At 37.4% G+C, this 23,021-nt stretch overlaps 1 protein-coding gene across 3 annotated transcripts in view; it reads right to left on the reverse strand.

Moving 5' to 3' along the window:
* Positions 1-23,021, reverse strand: part of ANTXR2 (ANTXR cell adhesion molecule 2) — a 163,700-nt gene that overhangs the window by 95,715 nt on the left and 44,964 nt on the right. For all 3 annotated transcript variants that reach the window (XM_067736358.1, XM_067736357.1, XM_067736359.1), the window contains exon 11: positions 11,196-11,274. In XM_067736358.1, the coding sequence (XP_067592459.1) occupies positions 11,196-11,274 (79 nt within the window). The remainder of the gene's footprint in view (positions 1-11,195; positions 11,275-23,021) is intronic.

Raw genomic sequence — 23,021 nt, forward strand, 5'->3', positions numbered from 1 at the left:
TAAAGCGGACACACATTTAGATCTTCTGAGACAGACGAAAAGAATGGACGGCCTAAGTCTAAACCCTCCTCAGATTCTAGTTAGTCTTAAATCTTTTAAGTCCAAACCTTAGTTTCCCTACTTTTAAACTGAATATGCCGGTACTGTCATTCATTCCTTTAACAAATAATTTTGGAGCACCTGCCTCGTGTAAGGACCAGGCACTGAGAGGGAGGCGATGAGCAAGGCACAGACTGCAGAGAGAGGCCGAGAAGTAAACAGGAAATGACAACCCAGTGACATAAGTGCCTTAGTAAGAACGAGCCCGGATGCTCTTGGAGAACAGAGGAGGTTCCTTATTTGTGAGATTTCCACAAGGATTAATCAATTGCTAAATAATGGTGTTTCATTTTGTTTTGCTTTTCAAATGCCTGTGAAGAGCCAAAAGTATCATCCAAGAATGAATAAGATTACTAACTTCGTCTCTCCTAATTATCACATCCAAATATGCCTGAAAGGCTAGGTATCACATAAATACAAGGGCGGTATTTATCATAATATTATCCACTGTCTTCTTCTATTCTGAATAGAGGTGTAATGCACACATCTGCAGGTACTTTCTCATCAGCTCCATTCTCACTTTCTACTTCTATAAAATGGTGATATTACTACCACACACCAGACATATTTGCATTTAAATCAATATAATGGTTAAATCTAATTAGAAAAAAAGAATTATCCCGTGGTTATGTAAGTCAAATAATTATACTGTACACCTTAAACTTATACAGTGCTGTATGTCAATTATATCTCAATAAAACTGGAAGGAAAATAAAAACTCTAGCCCTTTGTCTCAGCAGAGTTGAGTTCAGTCTCTCATGAAAGTGGAAGATTTTCTTCCCTTCATTCATTTTAACACTGTGTACTGAAGTTTAGGAACCACAGACCTGTAGGATGAACTCTAAGCTCTTTTTTTTTTTTTTTGGCCATGGATAATTTGATCTAAATTTTCTCTTTCCAAGCTTTCCTTCCACTATTTTTACCCCAACCAAATATATCTACTTTCAATTTTTTTAATTCAGTTTTTATTAAAGTATAATTGCTTTACAATATTCTGTTCAAGTATACACTATAGTGATTCAGTATTTTTGCAGATTATATTCCTTTAAAGGTTTTATAAGATAATGGGTATAGCTCCCTGTGCTATACAGTAAATACTTGTTGCTTATATCTGGTTTATATCTGTTAATCCTGTATCCCTAATTTGTCCCTCCTCCCTTCAATTTCTGTTTGCTATTTATCTGTAAAATGGTCCCCCCTCCTCTCTCTTTGCCTAAGACCTGCTCTCATTTCAAGACCCAGTTTATCTCGGTTCCTCCATAAATACAAAACATTTCTCTAGCTTTCCTTCCCTTCTTGCTCTACCTACTAAAAGCTCCTTTTTTTTTCATTAAAAATCCTGTGGAATTTGGTTGACTTTTTCATTCCATACAACAGCTCCCAAATGTGCACCTCCAATCCAGACCTCTTTCTAGAACTTCAGACTTGTGTATTCAACAGCCTTTCTGACACTCCCACTGAGATGAAAAATGGACATCTTTCACTCAACATTTCCAAAACAGACCTCCTCATCTTTTTCAAAAAAGGTCTCTACCTGATGACAACTCATCTTTCTAGTTGCTCAGGTGAAAAAGCCTGGAACTGTCCTTATTGTCTTTCTCTCACACCCGTATCTACTCTGTCTAGGTATCCGGTAGACTCCACCTTTAAAATATATTCAAATCTAACCACTTCCCACCATCTCCCTTGCTATCTGCCCAGTGGAGCCACCATCCCCTCTCCTAGATTACTGAACTAGCCACAGAATTGGTCTCCAGGTCTCCACTTTGGCCCCTACCTGCAAAGTCTATTTTTGCACAGCAGTCAGAATGATCCTTTTAAAACACAGTCACACCGTGTCACCTTCAGTGGCTCCTGTTTCACTTAGAAAAACACTCAGAATCTTACAATGACTTACAAAACTCTCCATGATCTCTCCCCTCCCTCCATGCTCTCCTACTCATCTCAGGCCTCCTCCCCCATCTACCTCCACTCTGCACACTGGCTGCCTTGCTCCTCTTTAAACCAGCCACATACACTCCCATCTTAGGCTCTGTTCGAGCTGCTCCCTCCGCAAGAACACTCTTCCCTTGCATGGTCTTCAGGGCTCACTCCCTCACCTTCCTCAAGGCTTTGCTTAAATCTCTTCTCAAGGGAAAATATTCAGATGCCTTATTTAATATAACAACGTGCCGCCAAACTTTCTCTCCATCTCTGACACAACTGATGTTCCTTTTTCTGAAATCACCTTACTCTTAAAACCACCTCGAGTCACGTTATGGTCCCCTTAGAACTAGCAAGACCTAGAAAGACTTCCTCTTTCCAGGAAGCAAACAACCTGTACATTCCAAATGAGTCATTAAGCTTCAGCATCCCTGCACACAGAAACTGTGCATGGTTATAGGATGCAGACAAAGATTTGTTTTCTGCTTCTGTGAAAGAGAGGTGAAAAAAGACAGCTGGAGGTACAGAATAGGAAGGAGGATGGAGAAAGAACATTATTTCAGTGAGCAAAACACTGAGATACCATATACCACAAATGTCTGTAATCTCAACCACATCCTGAGGAACCAGGAAACTTACACATTACAACATCCACAAAACCTATAAATTGCAACATGAATTGAAGATAAAAAGGGGAAAAAAACCAACTAGCTATTTTCAAAATAAAAACAGGCATTGTTAAAGAGTTATCCAGGGAATTCAATAGTGACCCAAGAGTCCATATCGATGCTTGTTTTCCCTGCAATGTTTTCTTACAACAAGAAACAAACTATCTCTCTACAGATAATATTGAGTTGCTTTGTTTTGTTTGCTGGAGGAAGGATGTCTCTCAAATTAAAATATAAAACCATAAAATCATGAGATGGAGGTGGCGCCTTCAAGATGGCGGAAGAGTAAGACGCGGAGATCACCTTCCTCCCCACAAATACATCAGAAATACATCTACACGTGGAACAACTCCTACAGAACACCTACTGAAGGCTGGCAGAAGACCTCAGACCTCCCAAAAGGCAAGAAACTCCCCATGTACCTGGGTAGGGCAAAAGAAAAAAGGAAAAACAGAGAAAAAGAATAGGGATGGAAACTGCCCCTCTGGGAGGGAGCTGTGAAGGAGGAAACGTTTCCACACACTAGGAAACCCCTTCACTGGCAGAGACGGGGGGGGGGGGTGGTGGCAAGGGGGAAGCTTCGGAGCCACGGAGGAGAGCGCAGCAAAAGGGGTGCAGAGGGCAAAGCAGAGAGATTCCTGCACAGAGGATCGGTGCTGACCAGCACTCACCAGCCCGAGAGGCTTGTATGCTCAGCCGCCGGGATGGGTGGGGGATGGGAGCTGAGGCTTCGGCTTCAGAGGTCAGATCCCAGGGAGAGGACTGAGGTTGGCTGCGTGAACACTGCCTGAAGGGGGCTAGTGCACCACAGCTAGCCAGGACGGAGTCCAGAAAAAAATCTGGACCTGCCTAAGAGGCAGGAGACCATTGTTTTCGGGTGCGCGAGGAGAGGGGCTTCAGAGCACCAGCTAAACGAGCTCCAGAGAAGAGCACGAGCCACAGCTATCAGCGTGGATGCCAGAGACGGGCATGAAATGCTAAGACTGCTGCTGCAGCCACCAAGAAGCCTGCGTGCAAGCACAGGTCACTATCCACACCTCCCCTCCCAGGAGCCTGTGCAGCCCGCCACTGCCAGGGTCCCGGGATCCAGGGACAACTTCCCCGGGAGAACGCACGACGCGCCTCAGGCTGGTGCAACGTCACGCCGGCTTCTGCCACCGCAAGCTCGCCCCGCAACCGTACCCCTCCCTCTCCCCAGCCTCAGTGAGCCAGAGCCCCAGAATCAGCTGCTACTTTAACCCCGTCCTGTCTGGGCGAAGAACAGATGACCTCAGGTGACCTACACGCAGAGGCGGGTCCAAATCCGGAGCTGAACCCCAGGAGCTGTGAGAACAAAGAAGAGAAAGGGAAATCTCTCCCAGCAGCCTCAGGAGCAGCGGATTAAATCTCCACAATCAACGAGATGTAGCCTGCATCTGTGGAATACCTTAATAGACAATGAATCATCCCAAATTGAGGAGGTGGACTTTGGGAGCAACTGTAGACTTGGGGTTTGCTTTCTGCATCTAATTTGTTTCTGGTGTTACCTTTATCTTAGTTTTTTATTTAGACATTATTATCACTGGAAGATTTGTTTATTAATTTGGTTGCTCTCTCTCTTTTTTTAAATATATATATATATTTTTTCCTTTTTATTTTTTTGTGAGTATGTATATGTATGCTTCTTTGTGATTTTGTCTGTGTAGATTTGCTTTTGTCATTTATCTTAGGGTTCTGTCTGTCCATTTTTTGAGGGTTTTTTTGTTTATTTTTTAGAATAGTTTTTAGTGCTTGTTATCATTGGTGGAATTGTTTTTTCGTTTAGTTGCTCTCTTCTTTCTTTTTTTAATTATTTTTTATTTTTACTTTTAATAATTTTTTATTTCAATAACTTTATTTTATAGTTTTTCTTTCTTTTTTTTTTTGCAGTACATGGGCCTCTCACTGCTGTGACCTCTCCCGCTGCGGAGCACAGGCTCCGGACACACAGGCTCAGTGGCCATGGCTCACGGGGCCAGCTGCTCCACGGCATGTGGGATCTTCCTGGACCGGGGCACGAACCCATGTCCCCTGCGTTGGCAGGCGGACTCCCAACCACTGTGCCACCAGGGAAGCCCTCTTTCTTTGTTTTTCTACCTTTTCTTCTGAACCGTGTGGCTAACAGGATCTTGGTGCTCTGGCCAGGTGTCAGGCCTGAGCCTCTGAGGTGACAGAGCCAAGTTCAGAACATTGGTCCACTAGAGACCTCCTGGCCCCACATAATACCAAACAGTGAAAGCTCTCCCAGAGATCTCCATGTCCACGCTAAGACCCAGCTCCACTCAACGACCGGCAAGCTACAATGCTGGACACCGCATGACACACAATTAGAAAGACAGGAACACAACCACACCCATTAGCAGAGAGGCTGCCTAAAATCATACTAAGGTCACAGACACCCCAAAACACACCACCGGATGCGGTCCTGCCCACCAGAAAGACAAGATCCAGCCTCATCCACCACAACACAGGCACCAGTCCCCTCCACTAGGAAGCCTACACAACCCACTGAACCAGCCATAGCCACGGGAAGCAGACAACATAAACAACAGGAACTATGAACCTGCAGCCTGCAAAAAGGAGACCCTAAACACAGTAAGTTAAGCAAAACGAGAAGACATATAAATACACAGCAAATGAAGAAGCAGGTAAAAACCCACCAGACCAAACAAATGAAGAGGAAATAGGCTGTCTACCTGAAAAAGAATTCAGAGCAATGATAGTAAAGATGATCCAAAATCTTGGAAATAGAATGGAGAAAATACAAGAAACATTTCCCAAGGAACTAGAAGAACTAAAGAGCAAACAAACAAGGATGAACAACACAAAAAATGAAATTTAAAATTCTCTAGAAGGAACCATTAGCAGAATAACTGAGGCAGAAGAACAGATAAGTGACCTGGAAGATAAAACAGTGAAAATAATTACAGTAGAGCAAAATAAAGAAAAAGAATGAAAAGAATTGAGGACAGTCTCAGAGACCTCTGGGACAACATTTAACTCACCAGCATTCGAATTACAGGGGTCCCAGAAGAAGAAGAGAAAAAAGAGAGACTGAGAAAATAGTTGAAGATTATAGTTGAAAACTTCCCTAAGATGGGAAAGGAAATATTCAATCAAGTCCAGGAAGTGCAGAGAGTCCCATACAGGATAAATCCAAGGAGAAACACACCAAGACATGTATTAATAAAACTATTAGACATTAAATACAAAGAAAAAATATTAAAAGCAGCAAGGGAAAAGCAACAAATAACATATAAGGGAATCCCCATAATGTTAACAGCTGATCTTTCAGCAGAAACTCTGCAAGCCAGAAGGGAGTGGCAGGACATATTTAAAGTGATGAAAGGGAAAACCTACAATCAAGATTACTCTACCCAGCAAGGATCTCATTCAGATTTGATGGAGAAATTAAAAGCTTTACAGACAAGCAAAAGCTAAGAGAATTCAGCACCACCAAACCAGCTTTACAACAAATGCTAAAGGAACTTCTCTAGGCAGGAAACACAAGAGGAGGAAAAGACTTACAATAACAAACCCAGAACAATTAAGAAAATGGTAATAGGAACATACATATCAATAACTACCTTAAATGTAAATGGATTAACTGCTCCAACCAAAAGACAAAGACTGGCTGAATGGATACAAAAACAAGACCCATATATATGCTGTTTAAAAGAGACCCATTTCAGACCTAGGGACACATACAGACTGAAAGTGAGGGGATGGAAAAAGATATTCCATGCAAATCGAAATCAAAAGAAAGCTGGAGTAGCAATTCTCATATCAGAAAGAATAGACTTTAAAATAAAGAGTATTATAAGAGACAAAGAAGGACACTACATAATGATCAAGGGATCAATCCAAGAAGAAGATATAACAATTATAAATCTATATGCACCCAACATAGGAGCACCTCAATACATAAGGCAAATGCTAACACATATAAAAGAGGAAATCGACAGTAACACAGTAATAGTGGGGGACTTTATCACCTCACTTACACTGATGGACAGATCATCCATACTGAAAATTAATACGAAAACACAAGCTTTAAATGACACAGTAGAACAGATAGATTTAATTGATATTTATACGACATTTCATTTGAAGACAGCAAATTACACTTTCTTCTCAAGTGCTCATGGAATATTCTCCAGTATAGATCATATCTTGGGTCACAAATCAAGCCTTTGTAAATTTAAGAAAGTTGAAATCATATCAAGTATGTTTTCCGACCACAACACTATGAGACAAGATATCAATTACAGGTAAAAAACTATAAAAAATACAAACACATGGAGCCTAAACAATACACTACCAAATATCCAAGAGATCACTGAAGAAGTCAAAGAGGGGATCAAAAAATACCTAGAAACAAATGACAGAGAAAACAAGATGACCCAAAACCTATGGGATGCAGCAAAAGCAGTTCTAAATGGTAAGTTTATACCAATACAATCTTACCTCAAGAAACAACTCAAATAAACAAACTAACCTTACACCTAAAGCAATTAGAGAAAGAAGAACAAAAAAGCCCCAAAGATAGCAGCAAAGATCAGAGCAGAAATAAATGAAAATGAAATGACAGAAAAGATAGTAAAGATCAATAAAACTAAAAGCTGGTTTTTTAAGAAGATAAACAAAATTGATAAACCATTAGCCAGACTCATCAAGAAAAAAACGGAGAAGACTCAAATCAATAGAATTAGAAATGAAAAAGGAGAAGTAACAACTGATACTGCAGAAATACAAAGGATCATGAGAGATTACTACAACCAACTACATGCCAATAAAATGGACAAACTGGAAGAAATGGACAAATTCTTAGAAAAGCACAACCTTCCAAGACTGAACCAGGAAGAAATAGAAAATATAAACAGACCAATCACAAGCACTGAAATTGAAACTGTTATTGAAAATCTTCCAACAAAAGCCCAGGACCAGATGAGTTCACAGCGAATTCTATTAAACATTTAGAGAAGAGCTAACACCTATCCTTCTCAAACTCTTCCAAAATATAGCAGACAGCAGAACACTCCCAAACTCATTCTACGAGGCCACCATCACCCTGATACCAAAACCAAAGATGACACAAAGAAAGAAAACTACAGACCAATATCACTGATGAACACAGATGCAAAACTCCTCAACAAAATACTAGCAAACAGAATCCAACAGCACATTAAAAGGATCATACACCATGATCAAGTGGGGTTTATCCCAGGAATGCAAGAATTCTTCAATATATGCAAATCAATCAATGTGATACACCATATTAACAAATTGAAGGATAAAAACCATATGATCATCTCAAGAGATTCACAAAAAGCTTTCAACAAAATTCAACATCCATTTATGATTTAAAACCCTCCAGAAAGTAGACATAGAGGGAACTTACCTCAACATAATAAAGGTCATATATGACAAGCCCACAGACAACATCATTCTCAATGGTTAAAAACTGAAACCTTTTCCACTAAGACCAGGAAGTAGAGAAGGTTGCCCACTCTCACAACTATTATTCAACATAGTTTTGGAAGCTTTAGCCACAGCAATCAGAGAAGAAAAGAAATAAAAGGAATCCAAATCATAAAAGAAGTAAAACTGTCATTGTTTGCAGATGACATGACACTATATATAGAGAATCCTAAAGATGCTACCAGAAAACTACTAGAGCTAATCAATGAATTTGGTAAAGGAGCAGGATACAAAATTCATGCACAGAAATCTGCATTCCTATACACTAATGATGAAAAATCTGAAAGAGAAGTTAAAGAAACACTCCCATTTACCACTGCAACAAAAAGAATAAAATACCTAGGAATAAATCTACCTAAGAAGACAAACGACCTGTATGCAGAAAACTATAAGACACTGATGAAAGAAATTAAAGATGATACAAACAGATGGAGCGATATACCATGTTCTTGGATTGGAAGAATCAACATTGTGAAAATGACTCTACTACCCAAAGCAATCTACAGATTCAATGCAATCCCTATCAAACTACCACTGGCGTTTTTCATAGGACTACAACAAAAATTTTCACAATTTGTGTGGAAACATAAAAGACCCCAAATAGCCAAAGCAGTCTTGAGAACGAAAAATGGAACTGGAGGATTCAGGCTCCCTGACTTCAGACTATACTATAAAGCTACAATCATCAAGACAGTACAGTACTGGCACAAAAACAAAAATATAGATCAATGGAACAAGATAGAAAGCCCAGAGATAAACCCATGCACATATGGTCACCTTATCTTTGACAAAGGAGGCAAGAATATACATTGGAGAAAAGACAGCCTCTTCAATAAGTGGTGCTGGGAAAACTGGACAGCTACATGTAAAAGAATGAAATTAGAACACTCTCTAACACCATACACAAAAATAAACTCCAAACGGATTAAAGACCGAAATGTAAGGCCAGGCACTATAAAACTCTTAGAGGGAAACCTAGGCAGAACATTCTATAAGATAAATCACAGCAAGGTCCTTTATGACCCACCTCCTAGAGAAATGGAAATAAAAACAAAAATAAACAAATGGGAACTAATCAAACTTAAAATCTTTTGCACAGCAAAGGAAACCATAAACAAGAGGAAAAGACAAGCTTCAGAATGGGAGAAAATATTTGCAAATGAAGCAACTGACAAAGGATTAATCTCCAAAATATACAAGCAGCTCATGCAGCTCAATATCAAAAAAAGCAAACAACCCAATCCAACAATGGGTGGAAGATCTAAATCGACATTTCTCCAAAGATTGCCAACAAACCCATGAAATGATGCTCAACATCACTAATCATTAGAGAAATGCAAATCAAATCTACAATGATGTATTACCTCACACTGGTCAGAATGGCCAACATCAAAAAGTATACAAACAATAAATGCTGGAGAGGGTGTGGAGAAATGGGAACCCGCTTGCATTGTTGGTGGGAATGTAAATTGATACAGTCATTATGGAGAACAATATGGAGGTTCCTTAAAAAACTAAAAATAGAACTACCATATGATCCAGCAATCCCACTACTGGGTATATACCCTGAGGAAACCATAATTCAAAAAGAGTCATGTACCAGAATGTTCATTGCAGCACTATTTACAATAGCCAGGACATGGAAGCAACCTAAGTGTCCATTGACAGATGAATGGATAAAGAAGATACGGCACATATATACAATGGAATGTTACTCATCCATAAAAAGAAACGAATTTGAGTTATTTGTAGTGAGGTGGATGGATTTAGAGACTGTCATACAGCGTGAAGTAAGTCAGAAAGAGAAAAATAAGTACCATGTGCTAACACATATATATGGGATCTAAAAAAAAAAAAATGGTTCTGACAAACCTAGGGGCAGGACAGGAATAAAGACTCAGAGGTAGAGAATGGACTTGAGGACACGGGGTGGGAAAGGGTAAGCTGGGATGAAGTGAGAGAGTGGCATGGTCATATATACACTACCAAATGTAAAATAGATAGCTAGAGGGTAGCAGCTGCATAGCACAGGGAGATCAGCTCTGTACTTTGTGTCCACCTAGAGAGGTGGGATAGGGAGGGTGGGAGGGAGATGCAAGAGGGAGGAGATATGGGGATATATGTATATGTATAGCTGGTTCACTTTGTTATATAGCAGAAACTAACATACCATTGTAAAGCCTTTATACTTCAATAAAGATGTTAAAAAAAAAATCATGAGATGTGAGAAAATGTTTAGGTTTGGGATTTTGGTCTTTTGAAGGGGAGGACTTTTTTTTTTTTTGCATTGATTTATATATTTTTAACAAAGAAAATGCACTCATAAGAATATCAGCCATGTGATCAGTTCCTTTTAGTGCTTTGTGTTTTCATGTTCAACAATCTAATGTCAAGATAAACCAAAAAAATTATAAGGAAAACACTCTCTTATCAATGGAACTTATATATCCAAATATTGCATCTTAGGTAATGCAAATCAACCATCTTAACTAAATTATAGTTTCAGTGTAGTTTCAAACCAAGATATTATAAAGTTCTCAGAATCAAGTTCCTTACTCTTGAGAAAGCACCAACATTAAAAGGGACAAAATAATAAGCTCACTCATTAAGATGCACTAATAATTTAAAAAACATGATAAATGTCTTAGATACTATAATGCAACCTTCATTAACAGAAAGACATTATTTCCTTTACATAGTTAATGTTTTAAGAAAAAAATGTTTCATTTGGAAATCATTTTCCTACCTTATTCTAATATTTAAATATGACTTCAATTTTATAAATATCAAAATATAATGTATACTCTTTAAAATCCCTTTAAAGGAGACTAAAGGAAAAAACAAAACAACCTACAATAACTTCTATACAAACATTTTCTTGTAGTGGTCTCCAGTGTTACTATTTGTACTTTCTTTACTGTAGGATGCAACAATATTGAAGGTCCATAAATTATTTCTGGAGAGAGTTATTTTTTAAAAAGTAACTTTATGTGAACAGTGACTTACACATTCTGTGGCTGTGACTATTAGTGAGCCTGAGATGACAGAATTTCCTCCATTAAAGCTCACTGAAACATCAAGAGTTCTGAAAGAAAATGCAGAAACAATAATTAAGAGTAATTAAAAACTGGAGTTTTGTGGAAAATTTTTCTTTCCTTAAATTATTCAGAATTAGCCAGAGAGTCTACTTTAAAAGTCAAAGCATTTGATCGGTTATCTTAGCGTTTTTCTTTCTTAGTTCTAGTAGCCAGAGGCAAATTCCTTAAGTGATCTAATTGTTCCTAAAAGAAGCATTAATGTCAATAGAAACATGAAGAAATTCCTGTTGTTGTCATTTTTCCAGTTTAAAGTAATACATTTTTAGGAAAAGAATTAAATTAAAAAATTCCTTAATCCAGAAAAATGCTGAGATTGTTTCATGTTCACAAAAACCTAAAATGGGGAAAATACTTCCATCCGACTCAGCTTTTCCCTGTCTCTAGACATTACCATTATCACAAGATCATTGTTTAAGAATATAAAAATGGAAATAGAAACTGGGCATAGAGGGAAGTTACCTCAACATAATAAAAGGCATATATGACAAACCCACAGCCAACATCATTCTCAATGGTGAAAAACTGAAAGCATTTCCTCTAAGATCAGGAACAAGACAAGGGTGCCCACTCTTACCAGTATTATTCAACATAGTTTTGGAAGTTTTAGCCATGGCAATCAGAGAAGAAAAAGAAATAAAAGGAATACAAATTGGAAAAGGATTAAAACAGTCACTGTTTGCAGATGACATGATACTATACATAGAGAATCCTAAAGAGGCCACCAGAAAGCTACTAGAACTAATAAATGAATTTGGTAAAGTAGGAGAATACAAAGTTAATGCAGAGAAATCTCTTGGATTCCTATACACTAATGATGAAAAATCAGAAAGACAAATTAAGGGAACAGATTTGCCACTGCAACAAAAAGGATAAAATACCTAGGAATAAATCTACCTAAGAAGGCAAAAGACCTGTATACAGAAAATTATAAGACACTGATGAAAGAAATCAAAGATGATACAAACAGATGGACAGATATACCATGTTCTTGGATGAGAAGAATCAACATTGTGAAAATGACTATACTACCCAAAGCAATCTACAGATTCAGTGCAATCCCTATCAAATTACCAATGGCATTTTTCACAGAACTAGAGCAAAAAAATTTCCAATGTGTATGGAAACACAAGATACCCTGAATAGCCAAAGCAACCTTGAGAAAGAAAAACGGAGCTGGAGGAATCAGGTTCCCAGACTTCAGACTATACTACAAAGCTCCAGACTTCAGACTATACTACAAAGCTACGGTAATCAAGACAGTATGGTACTGGCACAAAAAGAGAAATACAGATCAATGGAACAAGATAGAAAACCCAGAGATAAACCCATGCACATATGGTCACCTTATCTTTGACAAAGGAGGCAAGAATATACATTGGAGAAAAGACAGCCTCTTCAATAAGTGGTGCTGGGAAAACTGGACAGCTACATGTAAAAGAATGAAATTAGAACACTCCCTAACACCATACACAAAAATAAGCTCAAAATGGAATTAAAGACCTAAATATAAGGCCAGAAACTATAAAACTCTTAGAGGAAAACATAGGCAGAACACTCTATGAGACAAATCAAAGCAGGATCCTTTTTGATCCACCTCCTAGAGAAATGGAAATAAAATCAAAAATAAACAAATGGGAACTAATGAAACTTAAAATCTTTAGCACAGCAAAGGAAACCATAAACAAGATGAAAGGACAACCTTCAGAATGGGGGAAAATATTTGCAAATGAAGCAACTGACAAAGAATTAATCTCCAAAATATACAAGCAGCTCATGCAGATCAATACCAAAAAAACAAACAACCCAATCCAAAAATGGGCAGAAGACCTAAACAGAGATTTCTCCAAAGAAGATATAGATTGCCCACAAACATATGAAAGGATGCTCAACATCACTAATCATTAGAGAAATGAAAATCAAAACCATAATGAGGTATCACCTCACACCAGTCAGAATGGCCATCATCAAAAAATCTACAAACAATAAATGCTGGAGAGGGCGTGGAGAAAAGGGAAGCTCTTGCACTGTTGGTGGGAATGTAAATTGATACAGCCACTATGGAGAACAGTATGGAGGTTCCTTAAAAAACTAAAAATAGAACTACCATACGAGCCAGCATCCCACTACTAGGCATATACCCTGAGAAAACCATAACTCAAAAAGAGTCAGGTACCACAATGTTCATTGCAGCTCTATTTACAATAGCCAGGACATGGAAGCAACCTAAGTGTCCATTAACAGATGAATGGAGAAAGAAGATGTGGCACATATGTACAATGGAATATTACTCAGCCATAAAAAGAAACAAAATTGAGTTATTTGTAGTGAGGTGGATGGACCTAGAGTCTGTCATACAGAGTGAAGTAAGTCAGAAAGAGAAAAACAAATACCATATGCTAACACATATATATGGGATCTAAAACAAACGGTACTGATGAACCTGGTGGCAGGGCAGGAATAAAAACATAGATGTAGAGAATGGAGTTGAGGACACAGAGAGGGGAAGGGGAAGCTGGGACAAAGCGAGAGAGTAGCATTGACATATATACACTACCAAATGTAAAATGCATGGTTAGTGGGAAGCTGCTACACAGCACAGGGAGATCATCTCAATGCTTTGTGATGACCTAAAGGGGTGGGATAGGGAGGGTGGGAGGGAGCCTCAAGAGGGAGGGGGTATGGGGATATGTGTATACATATAGCTGATTCACTCTGTTGTACAGCAGAAACTAACACAACATTGTAAAGCAATTATACTCCAATAAAGATATTAAAAAAATAGTTATTACAAGATGCAAACTATAATATATAAAATGGATAAACAATAAGGTCTTAATGTATAGCACAGGGAACTATATTCAATATCCTGTGATAAACCTTAATGGAAAAGAATATGGAAAATAATGTATATATGTATAACTGAATCACTTTTCTATACACCAGAAACTAACACAATATTGTAAATCAACTATACTTCAATGAAATAAAATTTTTTAAAAAATGGAAATAACAAACCATTGAAAGATAAAATATAGAGAAAGTGATCATGAAAGACAGAGTAAACTAAATGAAAAAAAAAAGGAATGCAATTTACATATTTGTAGGCATTTGTTGTAAATGTTCAGGATTTTAAAATATCCTGACAAAGGTAGAACAAAAGGAGAATAATTTTTGTCCATTGCTAAGAAATATAGCTCTCATTCTGAAAATATGATTTCAACTAATAATACAATTAAAATATTTACAATTTCATTGATTCAGATTCTAATAATTTATCATTTGGGATCAGTAGGTGATTTTTTTTTCATAGCTCTAAGAAGATATCAAAGAGAAAAAGATGACAAGAAGTTTTTAAAGTATTGAGGAAACAACTCTTTTCCAAAAGAGTTTATGAAGTATATTACCACAGAATAATCAGTATACCAACAAAACAAAGCTATCCATTTATTAATGTGGAAGCAGTAGGCAGCATTTTGTTAATCTAGCGTCTATAGAACACCATGCTCCAATGCTCACAAAATATTCTAAATTCCAAGAATTAAAAGCCAGAAACTTTGCCTTAATTACTCTAAATTTAGACGATTTCTTCTCTATGCCTTGAGTTGTGTGCCAAATACTATTAGCTATTGAGAGTTAGGATAAAATGGAAGCAATCTCAAGCCACTGGTAAGATTTTCAGTAATGATGCTAGGGAGAGGAGATGAGAAATATTATTCAGTCCCTACCATGGGCCAGATGCTATCCTGGACACTTTATGGATATTATCTCATCTAATTCTTAAAAGAACTCTTAAAGTAAGTAGTTTCACAGTTTTACAGCTGGGGTACATAGGTCCCAAAATGTTAATTACCTTGCCCAAAGTGGTAAAGCTAGGATTCTCACAAATTCTGAATTCTTTCCATCATACCACACAGGCTTGAAGAAATGAAAGTTCTTAATGTGTATTTTTCCCTCAATGTGATATTTAGTTTGGATTCTTACAGGGCTAGAACCCCTAGGAAAGACAGGACTAGCAAACTTCTAGCTGAACTCTTCTTCAAAATTCAGGATTACTCCTATTAAAAATATTCCTTGTAAAATATTCCCTTTAAAACATTTTGTTAAAAAAAAAAAAGTTTAGCTAAATCCAGAAAAGAACAAGAACTTGGGGTACTTATATCAAATTAACTAAACTTCTGAACTATTCCAACACAGAATGCCAAGTGGCTTATTTAAGAAAGAAAACTTAAACCTACTTGCTTTTTCTGCAGAACTCAGTGCCTTGTTTTGCTTTGTTTTTTTGGAAGATTAAGCATAGTTCAATCCAAAAATAATGTTTCCTAGATCCTAATTCCTCCACTTTAAAGCATGTACCAGAAAGCATATGACACAGAAAGCATGGTTTTGGTTTGTGGGGGAAGTTTACTGGATTCATAATAATGTATGATTGTTGCAGGTAATCTTATTGATTCAACTTTAAAGGGATCAGTAGACATTGACCAAAGTTGTTTATAATCTGGCACGTAGAACTCACCAGAAATGAACCAGTTCTCTAATTAATGAAGGAAACATTTAATGCTTATCCAAATGGAATAAGAACAGAAGATGTATTTTATAACAAAATTCACTCTTTTCTATAGTTTCCCATAGCATGCTGATGAGGTCTTGTAGGCAACCAAACCAATTTGCACATTATTCTTAAAATCTCAGTCTAGTATAATGTAGCTGGTGTCTGATCAAACTGAGTTAGTCTCCACAGACATGGAAAGCCACCGGATGATTCTTCTGACACATGGATTCAGTTGAAACAATATAATATTCACCTTCCTGAGAGCAGTAGTAGCACGATCAAACCACTACCAGAAACAACAGTACTCATAATAACAGTGTTTATCGATTCCTTACTATGTTTTGTTTTTGTTTTTGTTTTTTTTTTGCAGTACGCGGGCCTCTCACTGCTGTGGCCTCTCCCACAGTGGAGTTACAGGCTCCGGACGCGCAGGCCCAGCGGCCATGGCTCACGGGCCCAGCCGCTCCGCGGCATGTGGGATCCTCTCGGACCGGGGCACGAACCCGTGTCCCCTGCATCGGCAGGCGGATTCCCAACCACTGCGCCACTAGGGAAGCCCCGATTCCTTACTATTAGCTAAACACATTAACACATCTTCTCACTTAATTCTCACAACAACCCACTGAGGGCGGCTATAGCATTATCTCCATTTTCCAAATAAAGGACCTGAAGCTTAAAAAGGTAACTTACCCAAATATTGGACTTCTCTGGCTCTGTAGTCAAAGTGCTTTCACTTCTACTGCATACCACCTTCATTCTCAATAAGTGCTTTAGGGTCTTACATCTAAATTTCACTCACTGGTGAGAGCTTTGTCTCACTTCTCCAGTATCACTCTTCCAATTTCTTACTATATTCACATATTTCTCATAGTTATAATGGCATTTACTATATGATATTTATTTGTGAACATATGTGTATATTTTTATATGTATATATATTTGCTAGGAAATTTTTTCAGAAGTGTTGCAAACATGAAAACACACTCTAAAAGTTATTTCTGCTTTTAAATTTTGTTGTTTCTTTAGAAAAAATTTTGAAACTATTGGTATGATACTGGCACTGCTATGAGCTGATACTTTTGTCCAAAGTCTGCTACTCCATTGCTGGCAAACAGATTGATAAAACCCATCTCACCCTCTAACCCAGACTCAATACCTTGACCTTTCTTTGCCCCAAGACTCCAATATACGTATATCATGTTTTGTCATATTTTATGTAACTTGCGCTAGTATCTATGGATTTCTCATTCTGATTGCTATATAACTTTTATTGCTGGTTAGTATATTTAGGACAGTAGAACTCATACTCTCAGTTACAGAAACTTTATTATGGGCAAAAATGTATTAAAGCCATATTGTTTTCACATAATTCCATAAAGGAGAGGTGAGTAAAGAGTTTATCTTTATCTGTCCCAAGAATAAAATAAAATTGAAAAAGGGGATAATAGATTCAGCCCACGTGTTGGGGAATCAGGAGTTATAGGTTTGAACCCTAGTCACTACCCTCTCAATCTTGCATTCTTCAATGTGTAAAAGGGGGATAACTGTACCTATTTCAGAGTTGCTTTGGGGAGGAGAGCTTGATAAAATAATGTACATAAAATGTCCAACACAGTGCCTGGAACACAGCGGGTACTCTGTAAATTACTGTAACATCTGACTATTTGTCTAAAAAAATTATTCAGCTATCAAGGTACTTTTATATAAACATTTTAGATCCAAATTAAAAAACAGCACAGATAATATAGAAGAATGTATTGCAGCAAAGAAATAATTGCCTAATACTTTTTTGTTTACTTTGAAGAATTTCTCTTCTACTTAATTCCATATAAAAAGAGAGAGAGCTAAATTGTTCCAAAAATGCCTAGTATAACATATAATGGCATGCAAGTTCATGTAAAGAAAATTTTCAAAGCTATTTCCTTCCTGTTACAAAATGTTATCTTGATAAAACCCAGCACTGCAACTATGTTGAGCTGTGTGCTTGAACCTAACACTTAAAACTGTGCTCCAAATTGGTTTCTGAATGTTGGCCAGTAAGTTCAATCAATCACTCAGTCTATTACTCCAATATTTATAAATTGCCTACAATAGGCCAACCTAGGCTGTGCTTGGTAATAGGGCTGCAATAACAAATGAAACACAGCATTACAATGTAATTGAAAGGAAGCCACATGAACAATTACAATAAAATGTGATATTAACTAAAATAGGTATAAGCACAAAGGTACTAGAGGATCATGTGGGAGTTACAACCGACTGAGCCTTGCACGGGGGCATCAACAAAGATTTCCTGCAGGAAGTCACCTCTATGATGAATCCTAAAGGATGATCAAGAATTAGTTAGGAAAAGAGATTAAAAAGGGACCCAAGAAGATGGAGCACTATTTGACAAGCTGGAAGATAAGAAAGGCACAGAACAGTCAAGGAATAAAAGCCATTCAATATAGCATCAACACAGAATGTGAGAGTGAGAATATATGGCTTGAGGCTGAAAAGGAGAGTAGGAGAAGGATAATGAAGAACCCAGGATGCCATATTTAGATATTTAGAATTAGTCTTATGAGTTTTTAAGCCAGGCAGAAATATGGTCAGAATTGTGTTTTACAAATATCACTTGTTGCATCGTAGAGCATGGATTGGAAGAGTAAATTTCTACAGTAGAGGACCAGTTAACAATGTCATAGTGTATTTCACTGTTGGTAGGAATGGAAATTGGTGCACCTATGAAAAACAGGATGGAGGTTCCCCCAAAAATTAAGAATGGAACTACCATATGATCCAGTTATTCCACTTCTGGGTAGTTATCTGAAGAATACAAAAACACCAATTCAAAAAGATATATGCACCCTGATGTTCACTGCAGCATTATTTACAATTGCCAAGATATAGAAGCAGCAACGTAAGTGCCCACTGATGGATGAACGGCTAAAGAAGACGTAGTATCTATGTACAATGGAATACTACTCAACCATAAAAAAATGGAATCTTGACATTTGTGACAACATGGATGGACCTTGAGGGTACTAAGTGAAATAAGTCAGATGGAGAAAGACAAATATGTACGATTTCATTCATATGTGAAATATAAAAACAAAGAAACAAAACAAAACAAAAACAAGCGCCTAGATACAGAGAACAAATTGATGGCTACCAGAGGGGAAGAGCCGGAGGGCAAAATGGGTAAAGGGGGTCAACTGTATGCTGACAGATGGAAACTAGACTTTTGGTGGTGAGCATACTGTAGTGTATACAGAAGTCAAAACTTAATATTTGTATACATGAAGCTTATATAATGTTATAAACCAATGTTACCTCAATTAAAAAAAATTTTTTTTAAGAATTTCTCAGTGAATTTCAAATAAGGACCAAAGTAGAACTGAACCAAATAGTGTCAATGAGGGTAATCTGAAATGAAAATTGAGAGGTATTAAGCAGTTAGATTAAAAAGGACTTGGACATTTATAGGATGTAGGAGGTGAGGAAGAAAGAGTAGTTAAAGATGGCTTCAAAGTTTGTGTTTTGCACAGGAAGGTGGGTAATCTTGCACAGGAAACATGAAAGGAACAGGTTTGAACAGAAGTACATGAGTTTAATTTGGGAACTTCAGGTTTAATTTGCCTAAGGGAAATCCAAGTTAATGAGCTGACATTTGGATAGTGGACACTTGGTTGGTTTCAAGCTAAGGGAAAGATCTTGTCTGGAGATTTGGAACTCATAGCAAGAAAAGGAAGGCTTAGAGAAGGTGAGTTTATGGGTCAGGAATCCAGCCATGGTGAAAACTGACTAGGAACTGTAAGAAGAGGAGCCGGAGGTAACACTGGAGACGAAACAGTACCGGAGGTGAGACTATGAAGTCGTGAAAGACAAGGAAAGACCTTCTTCTGAGACAAGACTGGCCCACAGTGCAGATAATTCTGGGTGCTCAGGGAAGGCGAGGCTCAGAACTGAGGACTCCTTCAACTCCCTTTTCTATAAGTTGGTTCTACATTGTTTAGAATTGCTTACAAATATGTTCAACGGCTCTTTGCTCCATCCTCAGACCATTTAAGTAGGAGGATAGAAGAAACCTGAACAACTTAACAAAAAGACTGCTTGAAGTGCATTTTAATGTCAATTGGTCCTCAATTAATAGTGATAAAACTAGGGCTTCCCTGGTGGCGCAGTGGTTGAGAGTCCACCTGTCGATGCAGGGGACACGGGTTCATGCCCCGGTCCAGGAAGATCCCACATGCTGCGGAGCGGCTGGGCCCGTGAGCCATGGCCGCTGAGCCTGCGCGTCCAGAGCCTGTTGCTCGGCAACAGGAGAGGCCACAAGAGTGAGAGGCCACAACAGTGAGAGGCCCGCGTACGGCAAAAAAAAAAAAAAAAAAAAAAATAGTGATAAAACTAAATTCAAGGGTACTAAATTCATTCCACATGAGAAATTATTAAATAGTATTCTGATATATAACTAAGTAAATAAAATTCAAAGTCCTAATGGTCACAGTGCTTTAATTTAATGTTTAAAGATGTAAGACAATTCCAGAACAGGAGAACAGCTCATTGCCATATGTTAGGGCTACTCTGATCTGAGGAAATTTCATATTGCAGAAAATATGGTTGACATTTCAATCATAGCAACCTATTTGCAAAGTATTTATTTGCTGCTGACTTTATGGATGTCCAATAAAAGACTGCCATTTTATGATCCATTTAAAAAGATGAAAAAATTAAATAAAATTGTGAAAGACATTTGCTGGAAGTAATAAATAATTTACCTCCAATTTGCACATACTGAAAATTAAACTGGCAACTACTCAAAAAGCTATTAAAATTATGGTGACTTAAGATATTTTGAAATCAAGTGCTACTATTTAATACTCTGCAGAGCTTTTTTAAAGTTAGCTTTATGCATAATAAATTATGAGGTGAAAATAAGGTTTCATATTTGTGAATAAAGACTCTACTTCTAGTTATGAATATATATATATATATATAAATAAATTAATGTTTTGTTTAAGGATATTTTCTTCAAAGGGGTAAAAGGATAAAATAATTGAATAAAATAATTTCTTTTTGAGATACTCAATATATGTATATAACTAAAACAAGCACTGCAGTCAGGAAGATTGCTAGATTTCAGAAGAAAAAAAAAGCTGTATCAGAATTGTACTGGACATCACACCTACACCTTTATTGTAAATATTTTCAGCATTATACTGAAAATAACCCCATTTTAACTGCATTGTGTATCTTTTTAAATACTAAAAAGATGCTTCAAAATGATCACTCAATTTTTAGTGCCTTTCATCCAAAAAAGTCAAATATTTTAGTAATAGTAAAAACTTTAATAATATAAAATTTAAAAGCAGATATATAATAGGATTTAAATACATATTTAAGGAATATCTTCCATATCATCACATAGCTGTCCCTCTTTGAACACCTTTAGTTACCAAAACACTCACTAAATGATTCCAATTTTTACAAAAATCTTTCTTATATTGAGCTGAAATGTGCCTTCTTTTACCTTCCACTCTTTCTTTCTCTTGTTCTTGGAGCAATAAAGAATAACTCAAATCTATCTTTTCACATGACAGACCTGACATTTGGATAGCCGATGTGTCACACCTGAATCGTGTCTTTTTCAGTATTTTAATTCAGTATTTTCACACTTGGCAAGATTTTGTTGGCCACCCTAGACGTACTCGAATTAACTATTGTTCCTCTTAAGAGACAATTTCTAGAACTGAATATAATAATTTAGGATGGAGATGCAATGCAGATTAGGTGAACTTATCACATTTATAGGTATAATCAGAAAGCAATACACTGTGTGAATGAATACATAAATGTTCCACCATTGGGGGAGGGGTACAGAGAAATATAAAAACTGAGAGGCTCCTCAGCCTTAACCAATCTCACCAAGATTCTAATGTTTATATTCAAAATAAAGATATAACAAATGTCCTGGTGTCCATGATTTAAAAAATAAATAAATCCAGTCTCATTCCTCATAAGGAAGAGAAGAAAGAATAAAGTTATGGTTGCATTACCTGCTACTAAGATAATGGAATTGGGGATTGTGTAGGTGTACAGATGGACAATATTTGGTCATCATGTGGCCTAGTGCTCCTGGAATGGGTGGCTGGGTTCCCCTGAAGACATTCACCCAGTGTCAAGGGGCTATCAAGGCTGTAGCTTGGTGTCCCTGACAGACCAAGGTCCTGGCAACTAGAAGGAGACCCAGTGATTGACACATTCACATCTAGAATGTCTACTATGGGGCCTGAGTGCTGTGGATGCTTCCAAGTGTGCTCCATCCTCTGGTCCCCTCACTACAAGGAGTTCATCTCAGGTCATGGCTTTGCCCAGAACCAGCTTGCTATTTGTAAGTACCGAACCAAGGTGACTGAGCTCAAAGGTCACACAGTTCAGGTCCTCAGTCCAACCATGAGCCCAGATGGGGGCCCTGCAGCTATGGCGCTGCTTTGACATGGACCCTGAACAAGGGAGGAAGTGGGAGATCAGTGCAGCCAAAGCAGCCTCATCCACCAAGTCATCTGTTGACGACCAATTCATCACCTCAGTGTTTTAGTTTTTTAAAGAATTTTTTTAATAAAAAAAAATTTTTCTAATAAAAAAAAATCATGTCTCCCTCTCAAAAAAAACAAATTGATAAAATAAATTCACATAACCATACATATATAGGTATATATATATTTCTTTTAACTGTTCATGTGAGAAGCTGTGCTAAAGGCAGAATTTGTCAAACCAAGAAAGGGAAATGGAATTAATTTATTCCAGGCAAGATGAATTATATTTTAAAAAATCACAACACTGAGGAAAATAAGATTCCATTACCAAGTCAGGCTCTAACCCCAAGTCTGCCACACATGCATCTCAGTGATCCTTCAGTATCAGATGCTTAAAAATTTCCACATACACTGATGTCCCACCACTTCTTACTTAAACCCTCTGTCAACTGTCTTTCCACACTGCCTTTTAAGGGAACTAATACTATCAGTTTCATCTGATTTAGATATTTATTTCATATTTGCCAGAAGATTCTGGCCAATGTTTTTGAAAGCACATTTAACTATACCATATGCCTCCTTAAATCTATCAAACAAGCTGTAGGATCAGGCTCTGGTTCATTCTGTTCTGTTTTTCTTTCTTCACAATGTGTTTATGTATATTTAC

Source organism: Pseudorca crassidens, chromosome 4 (genome assembly GCF_039906515.1).
Source record: "Pseudorca crassidens isolate mPseCra1 chromosome 4, mPseCra1.hap1, whole genome shotgun sequence".
Lineage (NCBI taxonomy): Eukaryota > Metazoa > Chordata > Mammalia > Artiodactyla > Delphinidae > Pseudorca > Pseudorca crassidens.